The 10,000-nt window shown below is 37.8% G+C and overlaps 3 protein-coding genes across 4 annotated transcripts in view; 1 reads left to right on the top strand and 2 right to left on the bottom strand.

The window, feature by feature from the left end:
• LOC137971120 (RNA-binding protein with serine-rich domain 1-like) overlaps positions 1 to 1,507 on the bottom strand; it is a 5,084-nt gene extending 3,577 nt beyond the window's left edge. Inside the window, exons 1-2 of the mRNA XM_068817847.1 lie at positions 1,414 to 1,507; positions 1,071 to 1,274 (exon numbers count right to left, since the gene is read on the bottom strand). Of these exons, the coding sequence (XP_068673948.1) occupies positions 1,071 to 1,274; positions 1,414 to 1,415 (206 nt within the window). The 5' untranslated portion in view covers positions 1,416 to 1,507. The remainder of the gene's footprint in view (positions 1 to 1,070; positions 1,275 to 1,413) is intronic.
• On the top strand, positions 1,425 to 9,711 carry LOC137971117 (protein-lysine N-methyltransferase EEF2KMT-like). Of its 2 annotated transcripts, XM_068817846.1 has the most exons (10): positions 1,425 to 1,589; positions 1,660 to 1,713; positions 3,757 to 3,945; positions 5,232 to 5,309; positions 5,585 to 5,640; positions 5,942 to 6,498; positions 7,017 to 7,077; positions 7,760 to 7,851; positions 8,141 to 8,189; positions 9,416 to 9,543. In XM_068817846.1, the coding sequence occupies exons 1-9, from the start codon at positions 1,503 to 1,505 to the stop codon at positions 8,182 to 8,184; spliced, it is 1,218 nt and encodes a 405-aa protein (XP_068673947.1). In that variant the 5' UTR covers positions 1,425 to 1,502; the 3' UTR covers positions 8,185 to 8,189; positions 9,416 to 9,543. The 2 variants fall into 2 exon arrangements, with proteins under 2 accessions (XP_068673947.1, XP_068673946.1); XM_068817845.1 differs by lacking the exon at positions 8,141 to 8,189 and having other exon boundaries at positions 1,426 to 1,589; positions 9,416 to 9,711.
• LOC137971115 (testis-expressed protein 2-like) overlaps positions 9,702 to 10,000 on the bottom strand; it is an 8,963-nt gene continuing 8,664 nt past the window's right edge. Inside the window, exon 4 of the mRNA XM_068817843.1 lies at positions 9,702 to 10,000. This exon is cut by the window's right edge and continues 896 nt beyond it. The gene's annotated coding sequence lies outside the window, so the exon portion shown is untranslated.

The raw sequence follows: 10,000 nt of genomic DNA, 5'->3' as shown, positions 1-10,000 counted from the left end.
CAGACTGTGTATTGGAGAGCATGATGGTTGACTTTCAACAGCCCAGGGACCCACTAAAATCACGGTGGGTCTAAACACACAGGTCACAGGTCACAGGTCAGTGTACAATAAATTGTCACTGTGCGACAGATAAGTACACAACACCAAAAGGGTCAATGAATCACTCTACAAAAATGTTGCTTCAGGTCTAGGGAAAAACATTTGGCTCAATTATTCATCAGTGAAGCAGGGAATGCCAGTAACCTGTGAAATGTGAGCAGTGTTTTAGACCTGCCTCTAAAATCATTTCTGCGCGGGATCTTTCTCTCGTCGCTTTTTAGGTGCAAGCAAATCGATTACAAAAAAATGAACCAGAGCCGGATTCAATTCTTAGTTAGTTCCTTCTAACTGAGCATAAAAGACAGTAAGTATACAGTATACCAGACAAAACACCGTGAACAGTCTGTTCGTAGTCTGATGTGTCTCTGAGGCCCTGTCCATATGTATCTGGATATTTTTGAATTTGCAACTTTTCCTTTCCGGATATGCCTTCCGTCCACATGTATCCGGTGAATTCGCGGGTGAATCTGGAACTTTATGAATATGCTCTCCAGAGTGGATATTTTAAAATCCACTATGAATCACGAACCGTGTTCACGCTACATCTGGAATTTTTTTTATCTGGATGACGTAGCAAGATCGAGATGACAAGCAAGATGCATGCCGAGGGAAATATTATTTCTTTATGGCGCATGCTCTGTTACCTCTATTTCCTTGAGGAGTCCTGAGTACTGGGGTGAATCCGGATACGTTTCGGATACGTGTGGACGGGCAAATTCGATTTGAATACGCTACGTGTGGATGGGAATATTTTTGAATCCGGAAAGAAAAGGTTGCGGATTCAAAAATATCCGGATACGTGGGGACGTGACCCGAGATACGTACGCGCTTTCAGTCATGGATATGCTGAAACTCTGTCAATTTACTTTTAAGAGATACGGTTGATTATGGCCTTACTCATACTTCAATTCTGTCGCAAATTAATTAATTACATCCATCTTTGGAGTCAAGATGCCAAGGCTTAATTTTACCTGCTAGAAGAACGATTGCGACCGCGTCTTTTGCTTCCCTTGTCTGCACCATTCTTTACACTAGATTTCCCTTCATCTGTTCTCGTTTTAGCTTTCCCTTTACTTGACTTCACGGGACTACGGCCACGGGTGCTTGAAGTTCGTTTCTTCTCTTTGTCCTTTCGCGCCGAAGGCGATCTTGATCGCGACCGACTTTTGCGACCCCTAAAGAATAAGAGAATATGGTATAATATCAGGGAAATAAGTTTATGGGACGCACTAAATATATATCCAGAAGAGTAAATTAAGCTCAAAGTACTTAATAACAGTGAGATGTCCCAGGATTTGCATGGAATCTACTTACATTCTTCAAAAGTGTATTCAACCCAGCACAAAGATGGCGACCTCCGCGTCAACTAGAATCCAGTCTCTTGATTTTCTGTGACGGTCAACATGGCGGACAGACCGAATCCAGAAAGTTTTCAAGAAATTCAAAGACAGTACTTACAAATGAATCAGTTGAAGAGGTTCATATGGAAAGTGAGTCGCTTAATTTTGTAGGAATGGTATTTTTTTTCCTTTTTAGTAAGAATGCACTCGGTTTTTTTAGGAAATAGAGCAGACAAGTCTTGATCCTGAGACGCAAAGAGAAATACTAAACAGGGTTGGTGAGATTTGTATTTATAGTGATTGATTCTCAGCTACTAAAGAAAAGATGTCTTGACCTAATGGAGATAAGCAAGCAAACCCCGTAAGTTGGTAATGATAACCTCAACAAAAGTTAGTGATGCTAGCTATTGTAGCTGTCACTGTGCTATCACATTATTTCGAGATCTTCAATCTCAACAGGCGTTACGCGGTTGTGTTTTTGCTGCCAAATCGAGTTTCGAGTTAATGAAAACACTTTTCTCGTTCGGGTCATTGTCATGACAATGATGATTAAGATTATGTCAATGACCATATATGGCAATATTAGGTCATTTGCAGCAAACTGGTCACATGCCCATTAAACTTTGTAAATTCTATGAATAGGCCATTTCCGAGATCAAGTCTGCCTCTTCTTCATAGCAAGTCTAAGTGCAAAAGTTGAACGTAAAAATTCATGATTCCTTCTAATTATTTAACCTCTGTGATCCATGATTCATGATTCCGCTTCGACCCTGGATACTGAAGAGGTGGCAGACATGAACTTGGAAATGGCCTATCAAAGGGTCATGTTTTACTTACCCAGAATGCCAATTTTCAGAGAAATCTTGAGCACTTAGTCCATACTTTTGTTTGGACATAACTAAACCATGAAACACTGAAACAGTATAATGAAACACTGAAACACCGAAACACCATGTATGACCCCACCATACATTGAAAGTACCAACTGAAAAAGGTTGGAGTTGAGATTAAATATTGTTTTAGGCCTAAAAGGATATTTAATCTCAAAATTCAGCCTTTGTTGGTTAGTACTATTCATTGCATGGTGGGGTCATACATTGTGTTTTGGTTTTTCGGTTTGCTGTTTCAGTGTTTTATTGTTTTGGTGTTTCGCTGTTTTGTGGTTTACAGTAGTAATGCCCCCTTTTTGTTTAGGAGCTAGAAGCTTTTGCCTTCCAGTGACTTAGGGACCGGTGATCATTTATGTAGAGGGGTGGGGGGAGGGGAAAGGATTTTGTTAGATGAAAATTTTTGCCAGGCCCTCCCTCCTCAGGTCTTAAAATGGCAAGTAGCCCCTCTCTTAATTCAATATTTCATTGATGACCTCCCCCCCCCCCACCCCCAATTTTTTCCATTTATGATTTTATTTCCATATTTGCATCATGTACACTGTAGATATGACTAGCCATTATGCCAAAAATACACCTGGCGAATGTCTGGTATGAGCAAAGACAAAATTACCTTGTAAATCATTGAAACATTATTGCTTACCCTATCAGATAGCCTAATGCATGTAAGTCACAAAATCAGCGTATCGCGCAGACCAGTGTCCAGTTTTGACTTTCCTTCCACATAATAATAATAATTGTCGCAGATAATCGCTGTCGCAATTAGTCAGCAACAAGGCAGCTCAACAAGGTCGAACCGAAAGCATACAAAGGCGCCTGTGGCAGCCGCTATATGGTCCATGTGTGACCTTGGAGCACAGTTTACAGCCAGCTGGAATCAGCTGTATGTTGGTTTTTGGTTTCTGGATGTTTGCTGCTGATACATAAATAATGAACGATCCCTTATTTCATTGTAAAGGACCACAAAAAGACAGGAGATTTTTAAAGTTACTAAAGGTAGAGCAAGCGAGAATAGATGAGCAAGAATTGAAATTATCGCATTTGCAAATCTCTAGGGGAAATTTTTAAAGTGGATTGAAACTAAAAGGAATTCAAGGATTGGTTTGAAAGTCATTAAAGTGTGACTGGAGGGCAAAGCATTCTTTTACCGTACAAATCCGTATAATTTCTTTCACCTGTAAGAACATCTGTTTAATTAAAGGGTATACGGTAAGTACTAAAATCAGCATTAATTTAGACTCTCTTTTTATTTCCCCGAAAAGTGATATGATGAAATGTGTTCATGTGACAAATGGTTTCAAATGGGATATTGTGATAATAGCAATGCTGCTGCTTGCTAGTGGTCTTAGTAAAGTTTCACTCTAACTGCCAGCCACTGATTTATGGTCAATTGAGGAAAACATGTTTGCTTTGTGTTTTGTTTAAAATAGACCTACTTCTTCACATCAAATTCCAAGTTCCCTCCTTCAGTGTCATACCAAAGATTATTTTTGAAGCAGTTCCTTAAGCTTTGTGAAGACAAGGGCAGTGAAATATGTGATGAAATGTATGAAGCTTATGGGGCAGTGTTTAGCAAAGTAGAACAACTGGATGACAAGTGCTATAAAATGTACACATTGGTAAGAATATACCAGTAATATCAATTTAAGTATATTTGAAACTATGAATATTTTTTCAAGGGCAGCTTAAACCTTTCTCTCCTGTAAAGGCCAATGAGACTTATAGATTTTACTCTGTCTAATGTCAGATGGTTTTACTCGTCAATGGGGAACCCCATGGGAGTGAAAGGGTTAACCCTTTGACAGCTAAACCGGCTAAAACTGGCCAGACTTAGTATTTTACTCTCATACTCTCACTGTCTAAATGCCAGATAATTTTAATCATCAATGGGGAACCCCAAGGAGTCAATGGGTTAAGCAATCATAGGGTGAGTTATTAGCTATTTTTTTGGGATTCTTTATTATGGCTGATATAAAATAATAATAATAATAATAATAATAATAATAATAATAATAAGAAGAAGAAGAAGAAGAAGAAGAAGAAGAAGAAGAAGAAGAGGAAGAAGAAGAAGAAGAAGAATCTATTAAATTAAATTTATAGTGCGCTATTTAGCATAAAAATGATCAAAAGTGCATTTACAATACTACAACCTTAAAATATAATATTATTTATGATATACTTACATGTAAATATATACATGCTAACAACTAAAGACTAATTTATGGAAGCTTACAAGTCTTGAGACAAGACTCAGTAAGATCTAAGAACTAAAAGCTAGTTTAAAAATATCTGTTTTGAGACAAGACTTAAAAAGGTGAAAAGAGAACTAATGTTACGCAGGCTAGCCAGGAGTGCATTCCAAAGTGTGGGCACAAATGCACTGACTGAAAGACCTGTCATTGCTGGGTGCAATAGAAGCATGCCTGAATTAGAGCACAGCAAATAGTGTGCATGGTTCCTTTCATTAATTAAATTACCAGTATAGACCTTATTCATAAATGGCGGCCAATTTATAATTCTTTTGTTGAAGTGCAAATTAGCCTACCAAACCTCGATACCATACAGTGAATTGAAAAGAATTCTTGCTCTAAAATGAGGCTTGGTAGGCTAATTTGCACGTGGACAAAAGAATTATAAATGTGACCGCCATTTATGAATAAGGTCTATCAGCTGGCGCCATACAATTGAGAGCCTTGAGAGTTAAAAGTAAGATTTTGAAATTAATTCTTTATGCTTGTAAAATAGGTGTAACATGATTGTATTTGTGACTCAAAGTTTAACAGCTTCCCACAGGTTTTTTTTTTCTTTTTCAATATCCAGGAATTTGTGCTCAAATACTTTGACCACCCTTGAGTTTTTTTGTGTTTATCACACACTGCCTTTAATACCCCTCATACATTTGTAGCCTTGTGGTGCATTGATAACCCTTGAAGAAACACAACAGTACATCTCCGAAGGAACAACTGGTCTTCACACCTGGATGGTATGCTTTTTATATCATGTTATTGTTCATCATGCCATATTAAGAAATTCAACATTACTGTAAAAAGATTCCAACATAGTCAAATGAAGCTTTCTCAATACTATTAGTTAGGTACATGCAACTGGGAATTGAGAACTTTTCACATCATGGAAACATTTCCTTTGTGACTTTGGCCTGAGCGGCTGCAAAGGAGACTACACTCCCAGGATTCAATGGGTTAAATGAATGTAAGTCATTACGAGCCAAACAGAAATAATTGTCTTTTTGTAATGCAGGCAGGAGAGTATCTTGCAGAATGGGCTCTGGAAAGCCGATCAATATTTCAAGAAAGGTGAGTGCATTTTTTTTAACATCACTCTCTTGATGACAAATAGGAAGGTTAGCAACTTTAATTTAGTGGTCCAGGAGAGCCTGTAAAGATAGACGTACTTTTGGTCATAGTTAACGTTTCTATAACTTTTTTAAACATGCTGTCCAGCTGCATGGTGATGAAGCAACAAAAACGAACTTTTAAATTAGTGGGCCATACCATAGAATATTGCCCGCTAAATTGGCCAATCACGGCATGCATAATATCTGGAAGATCTTCCTTTACCTTGTCATTGCATGCCTTGTCTATTTTATTTTTTCAGAAACATAATTGAGTTAGGAAGTGGAACTGGTCTTACAGGACTTACAATTTGTGCCACAAGTACATCTTACCAATACATATTTACTGATTGCCATGAAAAAGTACTTGAAACACTTGAATGCAATCTTATTCTGAACAATTTTGTGAAGAGTTGTCGGCCAACAGGGATGAGTGAAATTACCGGTAGGATAAAAAGTACTCTCTCTGGACAGGAGGATTGTTTGAGCAAATGCTCACCAAGTGATGGAAATTGTGAAAATACACGTAAAGATCAAAGACATTTACATGGCATGCGTGAAGAAAGACATTATTTGGAACCATATGGCTGTAGTTGGAGTTGTTTGGCTTGTAGAGCTCTCGATACAGAGGATACGACCACGACTGGTGGAGGTCGCATTGCCTATTACAGAAGGAAATCTTTACTAAATTTTCAACACTTAAATGAGGAATGTGGACGCCATTCAGGAAATGTACAAGTCTCTGTTCGCCACTTAGACTGGATTAATTGGAAAATGGATCATTTTGCAAAGCTTCCTCTTGGGATCATACTTGCTGCTGGTAAGTAATTATAACAATTATACAATATCAGGAGATGATCTGTGCAGAGTGTTTACAGCTTGCGCAGAAGTGGTTAAGCGCAATGCCAAATGCAAGGTAAGATCACCTAACCTCTTAAACCATTTGCTACCAAAGAGGGGGTCATGTTATAGAATTAATTCACTTTGTCAATCATCAGAACATTTTATCAGTAGGGAACCCATTGGTTGGTGAAGAGTTTAACAACTACTTTGTTAACTTCATTACCCTTTCCCTATTAATTTAACCCATTGATCCCTTAGGCACGCTAAATGTACATTTGTATGACGCCCCCAGTCGGCAAGTAAAATCATCTGGCATTTAGACAGAGTAGCATCTGTCAAGTCTCACTCCTAGTTGTCAATAGGGTAATAGAGCCTCTGAGGAAGTTTACTGTTGAATGCCAGACAATTTTACTTATCCACGAGGAACCTCTTATAGAAGCAGAAGGGTTAAAGTGTAGTCCTTCATTTCATTTTTTCATTTCTTTCTCCCTCCAGATGTAATATATGATGTTGAATTAATTCCTTATCTTGTGAGAACAATACATGTGCTACTTAGGTAAGTGAAGATCTATTCAGAAAAAAGTGTTAATTTGAATAGAATTCGTGTATCTTTACTTCCAGTAATAACCTAATAGAACTCACAAATAAAATAATTATTTTATTTTATATCACAGTTGCTTTTAATCTTTCTTTTTTTTAAACAGCTTTATTGGGTTTGACTTCCAAAAAAAAAAACCCACACACAACAGTAGCACTTAAGAAGACCCAAAAGGGCAGGTGCAAACAGGATGTGAGGTCCCATCACAATCTGATTGGCTAATTTGCCATTGTTGATAAAAGTCTAGACAACGCTGCTTGCATCATGCTTGCGTCAATTTGTCATGCAATGTAATGGCCAATCAGGAATGCTCATTTTGGGAAATAAACCAATGATATTTCAAGAAAGTTATAGACAACGCCTTCTCTTTCTTTGTGTCATGATTTTGGTCACCCTCTGAAATAAACACTTTCTTTGGCATTGAATATTGTGGTAAAAAATAAATCCTTAGTGGCTCATCATTGTCTGTACTCTTATCAACAATGATATTCGTCATCACAGTGGTCAAAATTTGTTATGGACTCACCTTGCGCACAACATCTCAACCAATGTGATGACAAATATTGTTTTTGATAAGAGTACAGATACCGCTAAACCACTTTTGATATGTTAGATTATTGTTCTTGTTTCTTCCCTTTAGTACCTCTGGTGATGGTGTTGGCAGACCTGTGGCATACATAGCCTCAACAATAAGGAATTTGACGACATATGAATTTTTCATCAACCAGCTTAGTATGTTTAAAAACATGTTTGATTGATGTGATATTGAGGTTCAGAAATCTGGAAAAAGTAGCATCAGAGGTTTCTATGGGCCATTTCAGAATTGCGCAGGGAACTGGGGCAAGTTTCAATTTGAACCAATCGATAAATTGACACAATGACATTGAGATTGGCCATCTGTCCAAGTTTGATGCTTTTAGGTCGAACGGACTTTCAAACGTAGTCAAAAATCCATACAAACTTCTCCAATTTTGAGGCTGCGTCCCCCACAACCACATAAACTCTTAAAATTTTTTATCAGATTTGGGGCAACTGGAAAATCCTGTCATGGACCTACTATTTTGAAATAGGTAAGCTGAATCACTTTGTTTGCCTATTTTTATGAGTATTACTGACTTTTCAAAAACTCATTAATAATTCACGAGCATAACAGCCCATCAAAACATCGATAAAACGTCACATGCATGAGCTTTATATCCCATAAAACACTACGCCTCGTGGTTTTAAACCCGATAAAACACTCCTGCTCGTTTTTTAAACATGACGAAAAAAATTTAAGAGTTTATATGGTTTGGGGGTACGCAGCCTCAAAACTAGAGACGTTTGTAAGGATTTTTGACTATGTTTGAAAGTCCGAACTTGGTCTCTGTTCGACCTAAAAGCATCAAACTTGGACAGATAGGCATTCTTAACATTGTCTTTCATGTGATGGTGTCAGTTTACACATTGGTTCAAATTTGAAACTCGCCCCATTATTTCATGGATGGAAAAAAGGGAACGTAGCTAATGTTAGAACTAAGACTTTCCTTTCATTGCCCATTTTTCAAAAACAGATGTGATTGATTCATTGCACTGTTTGCTTTGCAGCAAATCAACAATGATTCTTTTTCTTTTTTTATTCTGAAGTATTTCTGGATTCACACTGCCTATGCCTACGTCACTTTGTAAACCATCCTCAAGTCACTTTCACCTGATTGAGCCTGAAGCCCTGAGTTTGTTAGATCCAAGCTGAATCAGTGTAACTGCTGAATTTTACAAATACCATTGTTATATACCTACAATCTCGGTCATAAATAGTTGTAACACTTCGCTTGGACAGCAAGTGAAGCGCATCAAAGCTGTTAATAACGTACCCCTCCTCTTCCCTCCCTAAAATGTTGCATTTACCGGTTGGTTTTTGCACTCCAACCCATAAACATCAACATTGAAGGGGGAGAGGGGGCAAATTGCCGTCTGTGTTACAACATTTGTGACCGAGACTGTAGCCTTCCACTCAACAAAACAAGCACTGTGATTGGTTGGTTCTTGGTCATGTGCCCCTGATCAAATTTAAATGTATCTCGATCAGGATACAATTCCACAGTTGTTGCCCGCTCCGTACGTTGTGCTGCGATTGTTGATGGAAAAGTCTTAATATACAACAAAACACCTAATGGCTGGTCCCTCGGGAAACCAGTTAGTTTTGTTTTCCCTCGAGTCCAAACATCAGGACTCGAGGGAAAACAAAACTAACTGTTTCCCTCGGGACCATACATCAAGTGCACATGTATATTATCTTTTATTATTGTACTTGCAGGGGAACATAACATCAACTGGTGTGAGGTGACCAAGCCGAGAAACAGAGTGTTCTATTATGATCACAGCTGCGAGATTAAAATCATTAGGCTCTACATTTAAGCTGTGATGCCTTCAGAAATATATGCATCAAGCTGCCACGAATGTTAGACCAGATATTTACAGTGTAAGAGTTAAGCCATTTTAACGCCTGAACTGCCCCATTGATGAGTAAAATTGTCTGGTGTTACACTGAGTTAAATGTGTTGGGTCCCACTCCCAGGGGTCAATAACAAAATTAATGATTACAAAGTGTAAATTTGGAGAATTTTATTTCTTGAAATTTATGAAAAAGCAATAAATTCCTTTATTAGGTTGATATATTATTATTTACTTCTTGTTAATTATTAGTTAACTCATTAGCAATTCCTTTTGTTTCCAGCAATTGATGATACTTGCAAGTACAGAGTCCACTTTACAAAATTAATAACATCAGTGCAATCAAAGTAAAATGAAATTACTTATGGATTAACAATCAACACAACAGAGTTGTGTTTTTAAAGAGCATGTAACAAAAAGAGTCACTGCTCCTCACCGAAGCTTTGCA

This window comes from Montipora foliosa, chromosome 9 (assembly GCF_036669935.1).
Source record: "Montipora foliosa isolate CH-2021 chromosome 9, ASM3666993v2, whole genome shotgun sequence".
In the NCBI taxonomy this organism is placed as follows: domain Eukaryota; kingdom Metazoa; phylum Cnidaria; class Anthozoa; order Scleractinia; family Acroporidae; genus Montipora; species Montipora foliosa.
The sequence above is the reverse complement of the archived record's forward strand: the minus strand, read 5'-3'. Positions and strand labels throughout refer to the sequence as shown.

Coding starts and splice junctions, on each gene's coding strand:
- LOC137971117 (XM_068817845.1), top strand. CDS start 1,503: ATGGCGGACAGACCGAATCCAGAAAGTTTTCAAGAAATTCAAAGACAG. Junction 1,590..1,659: donor TGAAGAGGTTCATATGGAAA/GTGAGTCGCTTA, acceptor CGGTTTTTTTAG/GAAATAGAGCAGACAAGTCT. Junction 6,499..7,016: donor TGGGATCATACTTGCTGCTG/GTAAGTAATTAT, acceptor TTCTCCCTCCAG/ATGTAATATATGATGTTGAA.